This window comes from Eulemur rufifrons, chromosome 21, assembly GCF_041146395.1.
Source record: "Eulemur rufifrons isolate Redbay chromosome 21, OSU_ERuf_1, whole genome shotgun sequence".
NCBI classification, from domain to species: domain Eukaryota; kingdom Metazoa; phylum Chordata; class Mammalia; order Primates; family Lemuridae; genus Eulemur; species Eulemur rufifrons.
In genome coordinates, this window is record NC_091003.1 from 17,949,896 (window position 1) to 17,971,973 (window position 22,078).

The 22,078-nt window shown below is 43.8% G+C and overlaps 1 protein-coding gene across 1 annotated transcript in view; it reads right to left on the reverse strand.

The window, feature by feature from the left end:
• The window catches only part of ZNRF3 (zinc and ring finger 3), a 151,064-nt gene that overhangs the window by 47,707 nt on the left and 81,279 nt on the right, over positions 1-22,078 (reverse strand). The window contains exon 2 of the mRNA XM_069497131.1: positions 12,541-12,666. Coding sequence (XP_069353232.1) covers positions 12,541-12,666 — 126 coding nt within the window. The remainder of the gene's footprint in view (positions 1-12,540; positions 12,667-22,078) is intronic.

Sequence of the window (22,078 nt, forward strand, 5' to 3'; positions counted from 1 at the left end):
AGTGGTGGGATAAACTGAGGAAACTTTCTTTTGTTTTTGTTTTTTTTGAACTTCAGACTCATGACTGGCACAGAAGAGGGAACTTTCTTGAATAGCAATTTGTAACTGTTTACATCAAGGATAATTAAAACATGTTTGTGTTCTTTGATCTATATAATCTCCTCTTATAATATTACCCTAAAGGAATAATAAATAGCTTAAGTGAAAAAAACAAGACAAAAAGCCCATCCTACATAAAGAAAGATTTTAGTTTGGTTGACTTGTAAGGGTTAAAAACAAAACAGATGCAATCTAATTATTGAACCCTGGAGGAATGGTCAACTAAATCATAGTATATTTCATTGTGTTATACAGCCATTAAAATTAAATGTTATGAAAGTTATTGTAAATTGGTAAAATGACTAGCATAAATTATTAAGTTTGAGAAGGTGGAATCAACATGTATACCTTTAATAATTATATTAGAAAGCAGGCTCAAAGAAGACTTGAAGGGAATAAATCAAAATCAACAGGCCGGGCGCTGTGGCTCACGCCTGTAATCCCAGCACTCTGGGAGGCCGAGGCAGGTGGATTGCTCAAGGTCAGGAGTTGGAGACCAGCCTGAGCAAGAGTGAGACCCCGTCTCTACTAAAAAATAGAAAGAAATTATCTGGCCAACTAAAACATATATAGAAAAAATTAGCCGGGCATGGTGGCGCATGCTTGTAGTCCCAGCTACTCAGGAAGCTGAGGTGGTAGGATCGCTTAAGCCCAGGAGTTTGAGGTTGCTGTGAGCTCGGCTGACGCCACGGCACTCACTCTAGCCCGGGCAACAAAGCGAGACTCTGTCTCAAACTAAATAAATAAATAAATAAACAAACAAACAGTACTTGTGTTAATGGAGTAGAACTAAAGATGGGTTTTTTGGCCAGGTGTAGTGGCTCATGCCTGTAATCCTAGCACTCTGGGAGGCTGAGGCAGGAGGATCACTTGAGGTCAGGAGTTTGGGACCAGCCTGAGCAAAAGTGAGACTCATCTGTACTAAATATAGAAAAATTAGCCAGGCATGGTAGTGGCACATGCCTGTAGTCCCAGCTACTCCAGAGGCTGAGGGAGGAGGGTCGCTTGAGCCCAAGAGTTTGAGGTTGCAGTGAGCTATGATGACACCATGGCACTCTAGCCTGAGTGACAAAGCAAGACTCTGTCTTAAAAACAAAACAAAACAACCCAAAGATGGGTTTTTCTCCATTTTCAAACTCTAGATAATTAATTGTTTCATACAACAAAATATTTACTGAGTGCCTGCCATATGAGCTAGGAACTATTCTTGGCACTGGGAATATAACAGTGGTGGTATAAATTAACACACAGTTTACATATTTAAAAATACAAAAGACAATCTGGGCATGGTAGCTTACACCTGTAATCCCAGAGACTCAGGAGGCTGAGGACGGAGGATCGCTTAAGGCCAGGAGTTTGGGATCAAGCCTTGGTGACAGAGCAAGACCTCATCTCTTCAAAAAAAAAAAAAAAAAGACCAAGAAAGGGACCAGAAAATTTCTGATAATAACTGAAATAGTAAAATCAAGTTAATGCTATAAATTTTGGGTATGCCTTTAAAATTAGAAATTATTAAAAAGTTAAGATTTTATCAATTAAAACTTTAAAAACTAGAAAAACGCTAAGAAAACTGATTTTTATACTCTGTCACAGGATTAGAATAGAAAAGAAAAACAATTTTTAAAAACCAACCTGCTACATTTACAAATAGATGAAAAAGAAAGCTTTTAAAGCTAAACACTTTAAAATTAGATTTCTAAAAATCAAGCCAAGGTAACGAATATTCCTTGCATATTCCACATTCTTTTCTCTGAGGTTCATTTAAGAGTTGAAACATTTGTGAAAATCTATAGCAATAAGTTAACGTGAAGTAGTGAAGGCCAAGCACCTTTATTACAGCACAAGAAATAGCCCAAGTTCTTCAGGCTGACTAGAATTGTATTTCATCCATCAGTGCTTAGAACAACTAGAATGTGTTGGAACTCTTTTATTATTTTTAATAACCAGCAAAAATGATGCAGAGTTTAAAGTATTTCAGTACCCCCAAAGGAATTGTTCAGATTGCCTCAAACTTAAGACGCAGCACAGAAAGCATTAATCAGACCACACAGTCCAATGTTTGATTTGGAAAATCAGATCATCAAAGTAGAATGGTTCCCTGTACCTTTTATCAAATAAAATATGGTGGTTTTCGAAAGGAAACACATACAAAGGGCAGAAGAAAAGAAATTACATGTGTCTGCAGTCTAAGAAGGTCTTGTACCACGGCTCACAGACAGGCTCTCTCTGATGTCCCCATTCCTGCTACCTCTGTACCCAGTGAGAATCTATGCCCAGGTGAGGGGCATGGTGCTCTCCTGCACAGGTGCTATAGAAGGTGGGGGTGGGGGGTGATGCATGGGGCAGGGGGGCCCTCTAGAAATGTCCAGGTTTCCCAGGGGGTTGGTAGATAGTAAACTAAACATGTGCAGTCACTGTCAAGGCAGCCACCACAACTGGAAACACCCACGGACATGGCCAGAAACACCCCACCCCAGTGACAGCCCAGTTGCTCAGCTGGAGTAATGCATGTGCATGCCCAGGTGGGCACAAGTCCCCTCTATTTGAGATCAAAGAGTGGATGGACTTTTGGGCTTAACTCCAGGTGTAAGGGAGTCTGGTCAATCAACATGGTACTGGTACTTCTTTTGTACTTCAAAATGGCCTCTTAAAAGTAGACAAGGTCAGTAACGATTTTTGATGGGCCTTTCTAGTCACACCACCTCCAGTTTTCTGGGTTAACCTCATTTGTGACTCTTGCTCCATGGAAAGCCTGGTTCAATGGATGGGGACAGTGGCAGGGAGGAGTGTCTGGAGCCAGGCTTCCCCTAGTCCTGGGAGGTGGCCGATCACTTAAGCTCCTCGGGTTGGCAGACACATTATTTGTTCTATTCACTCACTCCATCTTCAAAACTCCCTTAAGCCTCCCAGTGGATTTCAAATAATGGTTTCAGTTAGCCTTTTATAGCTAAAAATGTCTCTGATCTAGTTAAAAAAAAAAAAAATAATAAAGTGTCATGCTTAATATAGCCTTTTAACCAAGAGGTTCACGGAAGAGTTTAAGTGTAGATGAAAAGCCTCAAATTCAAAGTTTGTGACTTTCAAATCAGACACATCATCTCGGAAGAAAACTGGTCTTCCCTGAGTTTTCCCATTCACATGAAGCCAATCTTTTCTTCCTGATCTGATTTCTTTTACTAAGTTCCTTTCTGGCTTTCCATTTTAACCAAATGTGGGAGATATTTACCTACATGCTCCTTAAAATAAGCCTGAAGATCCTTTTAAATTTCCTCCTCCTCAAGAAACCCGCCTTAGCTCACCTTAGAAAAAAGGCTCCATTTGCTTGGTAAGAGAATGTTGAGAGAGGGGAGGGAACTGGTATTTGTTGAGATTCACATATTCCAAGAATTCTACGCACATTCTTTTTTAAAAACATCACAGCTCTCTTTACAGAAGGGGATATGGAGAAATAGAGGCAAAGACAGGTAAACTGGCCCAAAGTCACCCAGCTTCCACTGAGTAGAAATAACTATCCTTTCACCTAGGTTGTTGGGCCCCAAGGCCTAGGCCCTTCACGCTCCTCACAGGGAAACGCGACCGACCCCCAACACTTGCCATTCCCTCAACAGAGCACAGCACAGAGGCCACCACGAACCTGTCATTAGAAAGGAGGGCAACGGGGCAGAGAAGGAAATGAAGGAGGAAAAGGGGAACTTAAGGTTTTTTAGAGAGAGAAAATTTGTATGTCATGATAAAAAAGGGTTCCTCCACCTTGACACTGCTGACATTTGGGGCTCGATTATTCCTTTTTAAAAACTGACAAATAACAACTGTATATGTTACATATTTATGGGGCTGAATTGTTTTTTTTGTGGTGGGGGGTTGTGCCGTGCACTCCAAGATGTTGAGCAGCAACCTTGGCCTCTACCCACTAGATGCCAGTAGCAACTCCACCTCCATCATTTTTGTCTGAAAACCAAAAATGCCTCCAGACATTGCCAAATATCCTGGGGTGGGGATGGGGAGCACAAAATTGTCCCTGGTTTGGAAACAATGTGTTAAGAGGACCTGAGAATATACAATGTAGGTGCACGGGTACTTCCAGGGGCCATGGTGATGAGCTATAGTCACCAGTGTCCTGTGCTCAGGTGTGTGGCATATACCTATTTGCTTCGCTGACTGGAGGCGGCCTGTGAGGCCAATGCCTGGGATGTGGAGCAGCTGTCTCTAAGACCGTGACAGTCAGCCACCTTTGCCCCCTTCCCACAGCAAATGAGACCCAAGGATTTCAGTCCCACCATTCCTCTTGAGGTGGGAATCTCACACTCAGGAGTACTATGCTGGCCCTGTGTTAAGGACCAAGGCACTCAGGTATCCCAGGAAATACCTATCTGACTAAAACCCCAAATGACAATGGCATGCTGAAGGAAAAGGCCCCCACCCCTACCACCTACATGGCTCATAAACAAGTCTGTAGCTTTACCCAAGTTCCTGAAGTCAAGTCCCATCCTAAGCCCCGCTCTAGGTCAAGGCTGAAGGTTATATCCCAATGCAAGCCTCAAAGATATCAAGATCTTCTTCACTTAAGTTCTTCATATTCACTGTTTAATTATTTGTTATTAAATGTGGAAAACAGCAACCCATTGGTTTTATTTAAATTACTAACACTTCAGAACCAACTCTTTTGGCTCCAGTACTGAGGAACAGAATTATTAATGACAACACATTTACCTTTAATTCCTGTATTGTCCTCTAGTTTCTGCTCATTTCCACTAATTTTATTTTATTTTATTATTTTTGAGATAGCATCTAACTCTGTTGCCCCAGGGACAGTGCAGTGGCGTCAGCATAGCTCATAGCAACCTCAAACTCCTGGGCTCAAGCGATCCTCCTGCCTCAGCCTCCCGAGTAGCTGGGACTACAGGCACACGCTACCATGCCCAGCTAATTTTTCTATTTTTTTGTAGAGATGGGGGTCTCATTCTGGCTCAGGCTGGTCTCCAACTCCTGGCCTCAAGTGATCCTCCTGCCTCGGCCTCCCAAAGTAGTACTAGGATTACAGGCGTGAGCCACTGTGCCCAGCCTCATTTCCACTGATTTTATAAAACGGTTTCTCTAACTGAGGCCAAGCTCTATGAGATGATCTTACAGGGGGGACAGAATGGCAGGTCGGTGAACTCAGATTTCAGGTCTCCTTTCATAGTCTCAAAAATTATTACAAACCTCAAAGAAATTCTGTTCAGGTTTTATCTGTTGATATTTACCATATCAGGAATTAAAACCTAAGAACTCTTACAACACAGAATATACAAGCACACATTCCATTAGCTATCACAGTGAGGAAGTCACCACACATAACGATGCCCCTGGAAAACTCCACCACACACTTGTGAGAGAATGAGAGTGAAAAAGGCAAACAACACTTTAATATTGCTATAAAAAGAGTTTTGATCTTATGAATCCCCTTGAAAAGGACCTTGGGGACCCTAGTGGGCCCCTGACCACACTTTGAGAACTACTGTGCTAGATTAACACCTGCACCATGATTTAATCAGCTTTGACTTTTACCAGAGAAGCCAGTGAGAGGATGCCCAGAAGAGAAAAGCCCTAATTCAGAGAGATTTGGCAAAACCCTTCATCATCAGGAGGTGACCGTCCCTTTCCTGGATTCTTCCTGAGTCCCTTTTCTCCTTTAAGCACCAACTACTGTATTACACATCAGGTTCTGGCTAATATTTAGTGAAGAAATTCAAACATCTTTGGATTTCAATTAGTTTCATTTTCCTGTCCTCCATTCACTATGTCATGAAAAAAGGATACAAATAGAAGTCTGTTTTCCCTTTACCCAAATTCTCTATTTTGGGAGTTGTTCTTTGAAAGGTAAGTAGGGGTAGCCTGATGTGCAAAGACGGATTTGGTCTCTGTCCTCACTGCATCTGGATTATCTGTAACATTTCTTACGGGACGAAGGGTTTGCTTTCCACCGGGACTCAGTATTATCAGTCATCCATTCATGATGGGACTATACTCCAACACTTCAGGAACAAAATGCTGATTTTTTCACCCCCACCAGCAAATCCCATATACTGTAAAATGATATAAGTAATACAACTGGGGGTTTTTTTTTTTTTTACTATGGTAAAAAGTACATAAGATGAAATTTGCCATTTTAATCAGTATTAAGTACACAGTTCAGTGGCATTAAGTATGTTCACATTGCCGTCACCACCATCCATCTCCAGAACTTTCTCATCTTCCCAGAGTGAAGTTCAACAGCCATTAAGCAACTCTCCATTGCTCCCTGACCCCTGCCCTGGGCAACTACCATTCTACTTTCTGTCTGTATGGATTTGACTACTTAAGTAATACCACTTCCAGTGCTAGAAGGAACCGAAGGATAAGGGAGGTAGAAAGAAGGGAGGAGTAGATGGACAATAAGACTTGCTAGCTCGTTCAGGGCATTCGGTTGTGCAAGAACAATGATCAACACTTGGCATACGTGATCTCCATTAGGCACTGTTCCCATCTAAGGGGGGGAAACAGGCAGAAGGGTTAAGTGACTGCCAGGGCTCACAGAGCTTAGAAGGAACTGGGGTTTCAACCCAGTTAGTTTGATGTCTAAACCCAAGTCAACCATTAATTACATGCGGCCCTTCCCTGACCACGCTGAAAAAGTAAAGCTTCCTTCAACTCTGCTGTCTGTCTTCTGGCCATTTTGGTTAACAGGGTCTTTTTTCATTCTTTGTGAAGAAGTTTCCAAGACCCTCTGAGGGCTGGACATGGATTGCTGGGCTGAAAGTATGGGTTCAATTCTCCATCCACCCCTTGTGCCTTGGTTTCCCGCTGCTTATCAGAAGAGCAGGGATTATAAACCAGTTCTCCTGCCTCACAACGCAGCAGTTTTCCACCTTGCCATGCTGCTTCTACATTTCACATTGGCCTAAACGCGCAAACAGGGAATGAAGAAAAGGCAAACATGAGGCGTCCTCGGTAATTTCACTGGTTTGAGCCTCACCAAAGCATTTAAAAGAACTGATGTCTGGGTTCACTCAGTTCCCCGAAACATCCAGCAGCAAAGATCAGCCTGATCCTCCCCACTCCAGCAGGCCTAGATGCCACTGCCAAATGAACAATCCTAGAGCACGGATCCTGTGACACCTGTCCTTCCATCAGAAGTCTTCAATGCATCCCAGCTACCTAGAGAATGAAGACCAAACTGCTTACCCTAAAAGTCTCTTCTTTCCCCAGGAGTGTTTAATGCCCCTCGAAGAACCTCTTGCTCCCTTTTTTCTTCCCTGTTCTGCAGATTCTTTTCCCACCTCACCCTGTTTCCCACTTTCCCTGTACCTCTGTCTCACACAGGCCTCTCTGTAAAACCCACTCGACTCCTCCAGTCCATGTAGGACTCACGTCTCACTCACCACAATTACGCTGTGTTCACAGCAGGAAGAGGATCTGCCTCTACGTAGCACACGTGAGCCAAGAGTTCAAGCACCCGCTCTGGATTACTCGGGATAAACTGAAGACATTACCCACTAGCCTGTGACTGCACACGTGACTTGGCGACCTCCTTAGGGGACGGCAGCCCCCTTACCAGCTCTCTTCTGGAGAACACACCTTCCTCCTGCTCCCACACAGGGGAGCTACGTTGTGATCTGAGCTCTGAAGCATAGCTGGCCAGCCTAAAAACGAGCACCTGATCCAAGACAGACCAATGAATCCCTTTTCTGGAATCTTTTAGACTCAGAATCAAGAGATGTCAGGCCCAGGGATGCTGGGGTGGGGGTATAAAGCACATGCACACACAAAGAAGACCTGAGGAAGTGTCTTCCTGGACTCGGCTGCATTGGGAAAGTAACAGCACCCCTGTCATGGGTTCTACGACACAGCCCAGGATCCTCAGAGCAAATTCCCCTTTCTGCTCAACAGAGCTCAACCTGGGTTTCTTCTTCTTTTTTGAATTCTTTATCTTTGTCTTTTTCCATAGACACTATAGTGACTTATTGAGCTAGGTTTCAACTATGTGGAACTAACAGTCTTAACCAAGCCTGTGACTATCGAAAAGCATCCAATTTTTATCTAGAAAAGCTAACGAAGACAAATGGAGGCAAAGAAAGGAAATTATCATTGATGAAGCAGGATGGTCTTACTTTAGATCTCGGCTCTTGTGAGCTGTTCGATCTTAGGTTATGTGGAGAACCTCTCTGGAACTCGATTTGCTCAGTGTAAAATGGGAATCTGCACAGGATCCCAGAGTGCGTCTGACGATTAAAGTCGACACCGCATGTAAACCTCTCAGTGGGCACCCAACATGTAATGGCTGCTTCTACATGTTCATCAGGCATTTGCCATGAGACAGGTTCCATGCTAAGTGCTCCGCAAGAATCTCCCAGAACCCCCACCGCAATGACAAGGGCAGCATTAGCCCTGCTGCACACAGGAAGGCACCAAGAACTGAAGCACCCTTTCTAGGGTCACTCAGCCAAGGCTGGGTCTCTGTGAAGGACATTCCTTGCCTTTCTTGTTTTTTAACTGACTTCCCCAAACTGTTCTCTAGGGCACTGGAGAGAGCCGAGGCCACACGTGTTGACCATGCCGTCTGCCAAAACCCTTCCTAGGAATCTGCTCCAACGTGGAGTGGCGGCGGTGGTGGGCTTTACGGAATCAGGGCCAGGCAGGCTTTGCTAGAAACTCCAGCACACCCTGTGTTCCCTGCCATGAGACTCTCCACTGGGATGATGGGACATACTTCAAGTCAACCTTCGGAATTCCTGGCAGCCCCATAAGATGCTTAATAAACACTGATTGAATTGAAGGGTTAAAATGCCTGAGGCATAAACATAAATTCCTAAGCTTTTGGGATGGTTTAAGACCCTCATCTTCAATAATAAGCTGCTCAGAATGTCAACTTTATTCTATTTTAACTTCCTAGGACTTTAACTGTCACAGATAAGAGTCTATCTTTCTATAACTAGAATCTCCCCAAACTAGAATATCAAGGTTAAGATTTTAAATATGATATAGAGGCCCAAAATATCAGAAGAGCAAGGAACCCAGAATAGCCTCTTCACATTAAGTGAAACAGAAAGGACCAGAAAGCTGAAGCAATGTGCCCACGGCTGGTCTGAGGCAGGGCCCGACCTGCTGCTTCCTGGTGGGGGCCCACCCTCACCCCAGCTCTGCCCCCCTAGCTGATCCTACTGTCTGCACCTCCTCCTGCAGAATCAAAAAGATTAGAAGGAAGGGATCATAAGTCATTTTTCTCTCAGAAGTTTATAGTATTCTTTTCTGAGGAGTTCAAAAGCGCTCAGTAATAAACCAAGGTGATGAGTTTATGTCTTTAGGCTTTTAAAATGAAACTTTAGGCCAGGCGCGGTGGCTCATGCCTGTAATCCTAGCACTCTGGGAGGCCAAGGTGGGTGGATCGTTTGAGCTCAGGAGATCGAGACCAGCCTGAGTAAGAGCGAGACCCTGTCTCTACTAAAAAAATAGAAAGAAATTAGCTGGACAACTAAAAATATATATAGAAAAAATTAGCCAGACATGGTGGCATAAGCCTATAGTCCCAGCTACTCGGGAGGCTGAGGCAGGAGGATTGCTTGAGCCCAGGAGTTTGAGGTTGCTGTGAGCTATGCTGACGCCACAGCACTCTAGCCCGGGAAAAAGAGTGAGATTCTGTCTCAAAAAAAAAAAAAAAAAAAAAAAAAAAAAAAAAAAATCAAAGGAAAGAAAAGAACCTTTATTTGAACTCCTGGAGAGGCATTTACATTTTTTAATTTAGGACATTCCTCTCTTATTTCATGGTTTCACTCCATGGCATTTTCTGTGGGTGGGGAGGTGATGGGGGTGGGTGCTGGGGCGGGAGACTGGTCTGTGTCTGGGCCTCCCCTGTTCCCCCACGGGCTTTTGGAATGCATGACACGGCCACAGCTGACAGAGTCCTTCTAGACCCTTCTAGGGTTTTCAGCAAGTCTCAGCATCAACATGAGGGAGACCCCCAACTCCCACATTGGCTTGGCTGTCATTTCTTCCTATGCCTTTTGTGCCCCTCTCCACTGCCCGCCTCTTCTTGCCACAGCCAAGGGCCAAGGAATGGATGGGAAATCAGCTGTGTGCAGGGGACTGAGATGCCTACGAGGTGGCTTCGCCTTCCTTTACCCTAGGCTTTTGCTACAAGCCCTTGGAAAAGAAAAGAAAAGAAAAGAAAAGAAAAGAAAAGAAAAGAAAAGAAAAGAAATTTAGAATTTAGAAAAGAAAATATATTTAGCAAAGTTAACAAAATCAAGACTGAGAACAACCACACTTTGAGGGTGGGAAGTGGGGTGAGAGAGGTGCCTGCCTCACTCATGGCACCTCCTACACCAACCCAGGTTTTAAACAAATGTCAAACTGTTTTACTTTGGCCCAAGCGTTTTTGCTAATGATTTTATTCAGGTGTGAACTCTAAGCCAAAGTGCAACAATTAACCACATGCAAATGCTCCCTGCTACCACACAGCCTTTCCAAACAGAAACATGAGGGCTGCTGCTCGAGAGCAGGTAGAACCACATGCTTCGCTTCTGTGCCCCTGTATTCAATAAATATTTGGTGAATGAATAAACTCAAGAAGTACTTAATGATTCAATATATGTCTAGGGTTTTTATTCCCCCTGGCTTCACAGGCCAGCAGGCCAAACCATATAAAACTCTCCAAGTAAAACCGCTGCATGGTTGTTCCAGGCAGAGAAGGAAATAGTTGGGTTCTCTGAGTGACTTCAGCAAGTGCCCCCACCACTAAACCGTGGGAGAACTATAGAGTGACCCTGTGATCCCTGTTCCAACCCATTTATAGACACAAGAGACACAAAGATGGAGTCCCAGGAGACTGGGGGAAAGCAAATTAAGCCAAGGAGCTGAGCCCTGCATAGCAGCAGTTTCAGTATAGGAGAAAATATGACATTATTTGTGTAATACCTACAAGGGAAGCACTGTTCCTATCCTATATATGTAGCTGGCATTTCTCCTAGGAAAACACTACATTATCCTTAAGGGGGTCACTGCTCTCCTACCACCACTAAGCAGATTGGGCCAACCATTTAAACGATGAAGTATGAGGGCCTGAGCCACCTAAAACACCTCGACTCAACTTCAGGAACTGTAAACCAAACAGGTAATAATTCCTGTGGAATTCTTTTTCCCAAGGAAAGGACAAGAGAACTTGACAAATGCCTTGGAGCTATTCAGAACACAAGAGGGCTGCAAAAATCACAAACAGGTTAGACCTGTGAGGGTCCCTGGGGCCAAAGATCTTTCAGGAGACACCGGCAGGGGCTTCTTCAAGTCTGGGAAAGGCTCCCCTCTCTAGTACTCTGCATCAAAACCACCTCTTCTCTTGCCTGGATCTCCCAAGACAGCCTCAAGAGGTCAAGAACCAGGACAGTTTTTTTTTACCCCATAGTACCCAGAACAGTAGCTTCTGAGCATATAAAAAATATCCAAGCAGTAACACTATCCTTAGAAGACACCACCTTTCTTCCGACCAAAATTCAAATAACTTTCTCTGAACCTTTCCTTTTAACAAAATGATCCAGTTTAAAACAGGTTGTTACTTGTCATATTTTAAGACTGTTGATGGATGGCTTTCTAAAGTAAATTTATTTCTATCTTATAGTGCAGTCAGAAGTAATGCTGACCTTGGCTAAGAAGTCTTTTTTAGTGTTTCTAAATGGGTGACAACAGCCAACGGCAGCAAATGTTTTTTGAGGGCTTACTCTTGTGTGAGGTGTTTGCATCTCCTCTCACCTCCTAACCACCCTATGAGGTAAGTTCTAATACAGGACCATAATTGCTGTCTGCCATTCTGAAACCAGAAAAGCTCTAAAACCCAAAAGTTTTTCCATAACTTAGTTGGCAACAAAACTTAATGGACCTGAACTCATTTGAAGGCAAAGCCACCCTGAACTAACATGTGGCTATTTGGATTTTAGTTATCCCACTTAATGTGAATATCCATATGGTCTGCTACACAAATATGAATGTGTTTGATTACTCAATGCTGCCCCAGATCTCCTGGAGGTTACTTAATGTGACATATACACACCTTAATACCTTTCTAAACCCAAAATCTCGGAATTCTGAAATATCTGGCCTTAGGAGTATAAGATAAAGTACTGTGAATCTCTATCATCAGCCCATTTCACAGACAAGAAACTGAGACTCCTTAAAAGGAAGCGACTTGCACAAGGCCACACAGTGGACGAGAGGCAGAGCTGACTCCGAGGTAGGCGGTCTCCCTCAGAGCCTGGGTTTATAAACACCACGATGGGCTGCTGCAAGACATGTCCCAGTTCCCAGCTCACGTGACTTCAGCCAGGAAGGAGCACTGTGCTCTTTTCCCTAACGCCACTATTTGAGAAATTGGAGAAATGGAAGAATAGAAAACACCAACCAGAATCATAGTGATGTGAAGGGCCTGGGGCTTACCTTGCCCAGGACAGTGAGGCATGGTTTCCGGTCCAACTCTGGCTGTTCCAGCTTCACCACTCCTACCCAGCCATATTCATACAAGTCCTCTTCGTCATTGTTATTACACAGGCCCAGTGGGTGCATCTAGGAGACAAAATGGAAAGAAGATGTCAATAGGCAGGCTACGAACTTGCTTGACTCACATTGTGCATTTGTCAGATACGATAGCCAAAAGCAATTTCAAAACTTTGAAAATGGCAGTTTTTCAACCCATGAGGAACTCTATTCCAGCACAGTGAGCTGAACACTGGGGAGAACACGACAGAGCCACTTTAAGTGTATTTTACGCATGTCTTTTCACTGCTTTGTAAGTGATGGTCATCCAAGGCAGAAACCACCAAATAGAATGTAGGGAAAGAAAACAGCATAATTCCCATATAAAAGCCAATCTAAATTGCTGTGAAATACCATAAATTTAACATTAAATAGTAATTATAGATAAGACTCACTAGGTTAGCATCCAAGGCTTCTAGACCTTAACAACACATCTACTTCACCCTATACGAGAGGACCTGGAAACACATCTGGGACTTTACGGAGAGACCACTAGAAATACACCACAATCACCAGTTTAATTAACAGATTGTTTAAAGGCTATCCCTGGTCACTGGGAAACAGATGAAACTCTTTGAGCTCTTTTCAAAATTTGCAAAGCACAAAATCAAAGATGGTAGAAGAGCATCGTCAAATTTTTGCATGAAAACGTGGGGTCAAACCAGAACAATCCTAAGGTTTGTGCTCACAGTTCTATCACTGACTTGTTTCAGGCTCTAGAATCCCTAATAACAGTCTGAGAAGAGGAAATCCTCCTGGATAAACACAACTTATCAAGAAGATGATAAGCCTAGCACTGCGTGTGCTAAGCTCTTAAGTGGAAGAAACATGTCTTTAGATTGATGGCAAGTTAGAGACATGGAAGACCTAAGAATCCACTTTAGACAACATATGGCCCCCAAAGACATCTATGTCCTAATCTCCAGAACCTGCACATAAATTACCTTATACAGCAAAAGACACTTGGCAGATGTGACTAAGTTTGAGATGGGGAGATTCCCTGGGTTATCCGGGTAGGCCCAATGTAATCACAAGGGTCCTTGTTAGGGAAAGGAAGCAGCATGAGAGACACAGAGAAGAGATGTGACAACAGAAGCAGAGCCTGGACTGATGTGCTTTGAAGACGGAGGAGGGGGCTGTTAATCAAGGAACACAGGCAGCCTCTTGAAGCTGCCAAAGACAAGGAAAGAGATTCTCCCTTTTAGCTTCCAGGAGGAATGTAGCCCTGTGGACCTATTTGGACTTCTGACCTCCAAAACTGTAAGAGCATAAGTTTGTATTCCTTTAAGCCACTAAGTCTGCAGCAACTCATTATAGCAGCAAACAGGAAACTAATACACCCACCTTATCCCCAACTTGTTTTACAGTCGGGGAACAGAAATTCAGATGAGAACAGAAATTCAAGGTAAGTGACTTTTTCAAGACAACACAGCCAGCGAGTGGTGCACCCAGAGGTGACCTGGCCCTCAGATTCACAGTCCAGTGCCTTCCCACTCTACCTGCTTACCTTATTGTCCCTCTGAGAGCTAACAATGTGACTGGAGGGGAAAGACTAAGAGAGAAAATCTTTAGGGAAAAAATGTTTACAGCTCTAAATCCCATGGTACACAAGTGCAACACGAGTTTAGTGCAGACCGCAATAGCTGCAAGAATGTTTGTAGAGGCTCTGTGAAGCTGCTGAGCCTGAGTGAGCTTCAAAGGAAGAGCTAGACTGGTCAGGGCAAAAGGAGAGAGGGCAGTCAGTTGTTACAAGGCCTGGGAGAAGTTGCTAAGAGATGATAAGGAGGGGAAAGGAGGAGACCAATCTGATCAGTAGGAAGGGTCACAGTCTATACTGAGAAGGAAAGAGAAAGGCTCAAAAACTGGAAAGGAGTTTGGACACCAAGATATCACAGGTTCTTAGGCAGAAGATGGCACACTGAAAACAGTTATTTTAGGCGGGCGAGTGACACTCTTTCAGGCAATGGTATTAATACACGCCTGGATTCAAGAGATGGCAACAAAGTAGAGAGCACAGGGTACAGCCCAGAGGTGACAGATCCTTGGCAATTTAATGGAACAATGGGGAAGGGGTTGTACAAGCCCATAAAGCAGGTGAGGGGGTCACCACTGCTGAGCACAGGGTGCTACAAGGGGCTACCGGCAGCTGTCTTTGCAGTGGGTGAGTGATACTCCAGCCCCTAGGAATTCCAAGATACCAGACAGGGAGCACTGGAACACCCAATTTTTACATGAGTCCTCAGGCTCAAAGAGTTTGCCTGAAGGACCGTGAGGGTTCTGCAGTGCAGTGGACAGTACAACCTTCCCTTCACGATGCTCCTGCAAGACTCAGCCCGTTCTAGATTTCAAAAAAATTTTTTTTATTTTTAAAATTAAATAATAATTTAAAAAACTGGGCCAGGTGTAGTGGCTCAAGCCACTTTGGAAGGCCCAGGCAGGAGGATCACTGCAGGCCAGCAGGTTAAGACCAGCCTGGGCAACGTAACGAGATCTAATCTCTACAAAAAAATGGAAAAATTAGCCAGGTGTGGTGGCACACGCCTGCAGTCCCAGCTACTCGGGAGGCTGAGGCAGGAGGATTTATTGAGCCCGGGAGTTTGAGGTTGTAGTGAGCTAGGCTGACGCCACAGCACTTTAGCTCAGGCAACAGAGCAAGACCCTCCTCCTGCAAAAAATATATTTTTTAAACCTTACTCATCTTGGTGCAGTGTCCATAGTGCTCACAGGATGGGAAGAAGGAGACCCCATCCCCACTCCTCCCATCCACTCTTGACTGCCAGCAATGGTGGGTATGGGCCTGACCCTCCAGCACCATCCATTTTCAGGGCCAATTGATTTGACAGCTGAGTTGTTACATGCATCTTAGCAGATTCTGACTTCCACAACCACCATCCTGCTTCTAAGAATGTTCTGTGGTTATTAAATGATGAGTAGCCTGAAATGCCAAGACTTTAGACTAGCAAAAGGATGAGTGAGGATGATAAGCCAATTGCATCAATAGCTCAGTCACCTCTGACCTCTAGGAAAGGGTGTGAGGCCCAGCTCAAGCCAGTTTCCTGAAGTCCCAGGTCAAGTCATGGTAATGGCAACCACCCGCCTGACCTTTTTCTACAGTATTCTGTGGTATTTTTTACCTTGGCCTGGTGACTTAAGGGTTTCCAGATGGATGACTGCTTTTTCATACTCATTCATCTATGGGGTTTGCTCAATGGTAAAGAGTTGCTTTGAAGGATCAGAGGTATCATCCAGGTCTGAGAACTTGTATCTACACAAAAACTTCACCAAAGAAAGAAGCCAGGCACAAAATACCACATACTGTATGAGCCCATTTACATGACACGTCCAGAATAGGCAAATCGATAGGGACAGAAAGCAGACTAGTGGCCGCGGGAAGGGGGAAATGGGGAGTGACTGCTCAATGGCTGCAAGGTTTCCTTCCAGGTGATGAATATGTTCTAGAACTAGATGACAATGATGGTTGCACAACAGTGTGAACATATTAAATGCCACTAAATTATATGCTTTAAAATGATTAAAATGGTGAATGTTATATGAATTGTACTATAATAGTTTTTTTTTTAAAAAACCAAACAACTGTCCTAAGAGTTTACTCAAAAATTCTTACATCCTGCCTAGCGCTGCCCTCAGCTAACATGGGGATCCACAGCAGAAGATGGTGTGGTTTCCACCCTTCCAGAACTTAAGCCAAATATAGTAGCTCTCTGGAAACTGAGTCCTGCAGAATACCAGCCCTACAAGATGAAAAACAGGTTCTTGCACAAGTAAATTATGTTGAGAAGCACTTCATAGAGACTCAGGATCTACATGCATAAATTAAAGCTCTGCAGAGGCCTATGGTTTAAAAAACAAAAGGTTTTTGGCCTTTGCTAAACCCACCATTTCCTACCCTTTGATTATAAACCCGTTTTGCATTTCATCTGATCACTCTGTTTCGCAGGACACACTTTGAGAGATGCTAAATTAGGGAGACACATACACATGCATGAGAATAAACCTACAGTAACCATGACCCAAGGCAAAGCTCAATGTCCACAAATGCTGCACAGCCATGACGCAGAGTTAAGGCTATGGTGGAAAGGGATGGAGGGATGGTTGGGGACAGGTGGAGACAAGGCAATGCCTGGGAGGGCAGCGGATATGGAGAGAAGGAGAGGGGAGGGAGAAGATTAGGAATGGGAACCGAGAGCAAGAGAAGCCGAAGCTGAGGCCTGACCTGCTGCAGCCACAGTGGGGAGGAGGTGGGGCCTGACCGGACCCAAAGCATATGCTGTGGAGCAGAACACACGGCCACAGGGAAGGCATGTTGACAGCGTGTTCCCAGGCATGCAGAAATCTGAACTATGTAAGACTCAACACACCCAAGGGTCCCCTCAGGTCTGTCAGGCCAGCGCCCTGGACCACGCTTCATGCCGGGCCCTCTGCCCTCCTCAGCAGTAAGGCCCTCCCACTCTCCTCCAAACTCCCCCATCAAATCTCACCCTGACGCTAGGGTGACTGTTAGCAGCGCAACACATCAACCCTGTCAAGGGTGTTGACTTCTGAACAGGGATAAAAGCCTTAAAAACCAAAAGGAATTTTTCTCAAGTGCCAGTGGGTATGATCAGTTGGCGTGGGTTGTTTATTTTTCTGTGGTGGGTAAAGAAACCACCAAAATCACATCTCAGAGGATCAAAAACCTACCTCATCATCCTCGCTACCTTCCACCTCACCATCCTTGCTACCTTCCTACCTCCACCCTGAGTTCCTTCTCTCCTGAGGTCCTTATTCCAGATCATATCTCTAGGTGCCCAAACCTGCAAATTCAATCTTAGTATTATGTCTCTCAATGTAACTGGCCTCTCCCAACCATTTCCTGAATATCATACTGTATAATTCAGGTTTCTGTCAGCTCTCCCCTGAGGACAGTATCAGCTTCCGGCAATGCCTGCCACCCCAGGTCTCCAGCCATTTATACCGTGGGGTTCTCTTTTCCCAAGGGATCCAAGTTTGAGCTCAAGATTATGTTTTATAGTTAAGCAGAAGTAGTCACAACATGAAAATACTCATCAGTCAACTGATCTGTCCCAAAGGATGGAGTATTTTAGGCAAAGGCATAAAATGCAAATGAACACACCATGTCAGGGAAAGTGAAGGAGAGGGTTTTCCCATTAATTTAGCATCTAGTATGTTACTGTGCTTATGCATTTTAAACTAATAGAATCCTTACAGCAAACTCTGCTAATTGTTGGAATATTAGATGATATACTGACTAGACAATGTAACTAAGCTGCAAACTAGAACTCCAAATCAGCAATCAATGCAGAATTTAGTGGAGTCCATGAAAGTTATATTAGTCAACAACTGGATTCCACTCAAAGCCAATGACAATCTAAGGATTAAAGAAGAAGAAATACACATGGGAGCTTCCAGAGAATGATCAATGGATTGAGAGAGAACTTTGTAAAAAGTAAGAGTTCTCTCATTTGGAACACAACTCTTGATGATCATGATGCTGAAGTCAAACATAAATGAAGGCTACCACTTCCATATTCTCACACAATTTTGCTGAAAATATTGACACTGCCCACATGAGATTCACTCTGTTTAGTCTCAGAAATCAGTACAAGGCTCAGTTACAATTTAACTTGTTAAATTCAAAATCAAGCTATTATTTTTGGTTCATTTTTTAAGATATACCCCCAATCAAACCTTTATTTCTATTATCTACTAAAATATTAGCCCCAGATTTAAAAAGATCCCTAGATCCTTTTCCAGATAACAATCATGTGTAGAGAAATTCTACATATGAAATTCTTTTTTTATTTTTTTACAGCTCCCATATGAGATTCTGATATCTGGCCAGGCGCAGTGGCTCACTCCTGTAATCCTAGCACTCTGGGGGGCTGAGGCAAGAAGACTGCCTGAGGTCCGGAGTTCGAGACCAGCCTGACAAGAGTGAGATCCCATCTCAACTAAAAATAGAAAAAATTGTCCAGGTGCAGTGGCATGGGCCTGTAGTCCCAGCTACTGGGGAGGCTGAGGCAGGAGGATCGCTTGAGCCCAGGAGTTTGAGGTTGCTATGAGCTAGGCTGATGCTATGGCAGTCTAGCCCAGGCAACAGAGTCTCTGTCATCAAAAAATTAATTAATTAATTAATTAATTCAGACATGTTAACACCAGTCAGTGACATACAGGCAGTGACTACATATCAGACCTGTGTTTGCTTCTCAACACTTATCATTCCAAATTAATCTTAGCATACTTCAACATACGATGTTTAAACATGTTAACTTTGAACCTTTTGTGGCATGTAAACATTATACGCGTTTTGGAGTTTATTTTCTTAAAAAGTTTGAATGAGTAGGATTTACTTAATCAGATGTTTCGAATTTCAGTTTTTTGTCTTACTATTTTTAAGAAGGTTAAAAATGACTGAATTATGTATAAGAACTCAGGGACAACAGAAAGAACTCCTAAGGAAAACATAAAGAAAAAGATCAAATAGACTTAGAGACCTAGTCTGGAACTTGATGAAGACTTCACTGAACAGAGAGTACTAAAAAAAGGAAGGACAGCCCGAAATGGTAAGACAAGCAAAACTCCTGGGACACATCCAAAGAAGAAATTGATGCAAGTACTTAATAAGCTACAATTAAAGTGTAAGGATATAACAGAAAATATGTCCTGTGTTATAACTTTGGTCTTTGCACAATAACTTTGGGGTGCTCAACATCTTCCTTAAGTCAACTGAAGGAAAAATGCCCAGTTAGTTCTTTATCACGATCTTGAAATATTATGAAGTTGTGGCTCTTATCTTTTCACTCATTATGTTCCAAGGGGTGTTTCAGGATGGAAAGAAAGAGCGCTTTGCAATCATGCATCCTTGTGTCTAAATCACACTCCTGCCTCTTAAGGGGCACATCACCTGGGCAGATGACTCAATTTCTATAAACCTCCATTTCCTCATTTGTAAAATGGGTACAATAGCATCTGCCTCAACAGGTTCTTAAGGATTAAATGAGATAAAATCAATGGAAAATCCTCTCCTTCATTTTCTCTAGACTTGTCTTGTTCATTTGCTTTTTAATTTTCTTTCTTTCATCTATCCATAATATCCATCTATCTGTCTATCTAGAGACAGGACCTGTCACCCAGGCTAGTCTCAAACTCCTGGGCTCTAACAATCCTCCAGCTTCAGCCTCCGGAGTAACTAGGACTACAAGTGCATGCCACCACACCCAGCTAATTAAAAAAAAAAAATACGGGATTTTGCTATGTTGCCCAAGCTGGTCTCAAACTCCTGGTCTCAAGTGATCCTCCTGCCTTGGCCTCCCAAAGTGCTCGGATTACAGGCATGAGTGACCACACCTAGACTCAACTGCATTTCATGTCTTTGCCTAGAATATTCTGCCCTTCAAGACCGGCTTGAATGTCACTCCATCCATGCAGCTTTCTCAAATGCACCCATACAGCTAAGGTGCTTCCACTTCATTGTTCCCTAACGCTTTGTATGTTGCTTACCACACTTCCTTTAGCTTCCCCTCTAAGACAGGCATCTGCTTCTGGGAGGACAGTCTTACTCAGAGGTGCCCTTTCATCCTACCCAGAGCCTTGCATCCAACAGGTGCTCAATAAATGACAGCTGGCTGAACAAACAGCCTCTGGCCTGGAGGCAGGCCTGCTGCCATGCCTCTTGCTTTGTTTTTGGTGAGTCATTTGGGTCTCTACTCAGCTAAGAGAGACCAGGGCAAATAGGTCAGGATTCAATCAAATTGCTGCCAGAATTTTAAAAGACTTGGCTCTTACAGTTGTTGATTACCCAGTCATCAAAGACATTCCAAGGACGAAAAAGATTTACTGGCAACGGTGTAGGAGCAAAGGCTGTTCCTCCTTGGTCCTGGTGTGGATCCACAGCAGCCTGAGCACGCAGAGGCAGCTAACTCTTTCTACTCACAGAGAACACAACACTGCTGCCCTTGACTCGGGCTAGCAGGTGACAGTACCTTGAAAGGGCAGTTGAGGGGGAAGGAGAGCAAAGGATGTCCTCCCCCAAAAACCAAATGTCTTCAGTTTTCCCTCCCATGTCTGATCTCTGAAGTTGCTGTCAGCAACAACAAAACAAGGGAAGAAACCAAACCAAGACAGAGGTAGGCACGGGATCCAAGCACAGGGACTTCAACTGAGAAGAGATGATAAAGGGAATTCCTGGCATGACGGGGATGGGAAATCCCAGGACAATGGCTATGCAACCAGCCTGCTGAGCAACCAGTCCCCATGGGACTAAGGGACGAGGCTGCTGAAGAATGAACCACACAAACAACAAAAACCTGAATCACTACCCAATGAGTTGGACGGTACTGAGATGAGTTTTATTATAGTTCTGAACAAGAGGATGAAATATGATAGTTAAAGAAAACTAAAGTAATGGGGAGGGGGGCAATGATTAAATCCAGAAAAGAAAACCCCAAGAAGTTACACCAGAATTGTAACCCACAATCAGGGTATGGCCTACATGGCATGGCTGAGAAGACTGACAGCCTGATCTAAATAATAATTGCAGTAGAATTATATTGGCAGAATGTATGTAGGAATGGGAAGCGGGTGGCAGATAGGAGGAGAGGGAAATAAGAAACAATATCTTTATCTTTTCACAGTAGGAAGTCAACAAACAATTTCAAAATAGACTAGACATGTGAAGCAGCAGTATAAGCAGTACTCACACAAATTTACAAATATTCACAGAGGTGAAGAGAAGAAACCACTCAAGAATTGAAAATAGTTGCCTCTGGGAACGGCAATCAGAGATGGCGAAAGTGGAACAGGGGAATGCTCTTTTTTATTATAAGCCATGATGTACTCTTTGTCTTTTTATGAACAGATATGTGCATTCTGATCAAAAATTTAATGCACTGCTCAACATAAGTCCCTTCCTGCAGGTATTCCAGCAGATTCTATAGGTCCTCCTCACTGGGAAAGGCAGGGAAGCATTTTGTCAGACCCAAGAGAGGCACAGGCTCCCTGCACAGAGGAAGAGACACTTGAAGGGAGACTGTCTGGGATGGTTGTTCTGGGAGCCGTCCAGGACCTGGGCTGAGGCTGAGAACACAGCACAGAGGATGACTCAGGGAGACATGGTAGAGAAAGAACCAGCAGGCTTCCTCACCCTCACAACCAAAAATAACTCCCAGGTGGCATCAGAGTGTGACGTGGATTTGGGTGTTACAGAGATGGCAGACACAACAACCAGGGTGTTTGCTCTGAGAAGCCCCAATTTCCTCCCAGACATAGATTCTTTAACCTCTAGAAGAGGCACTGAATATCCTACTTGCATTTCTCATTAAGGAGCTGCTCAAACAAAATGCTACCAACAAGCAATGCATATACCTGATCATCTTTGGTACCTGGTTTCAAATACCTGATTTTATGTTGAAATATGAAGATG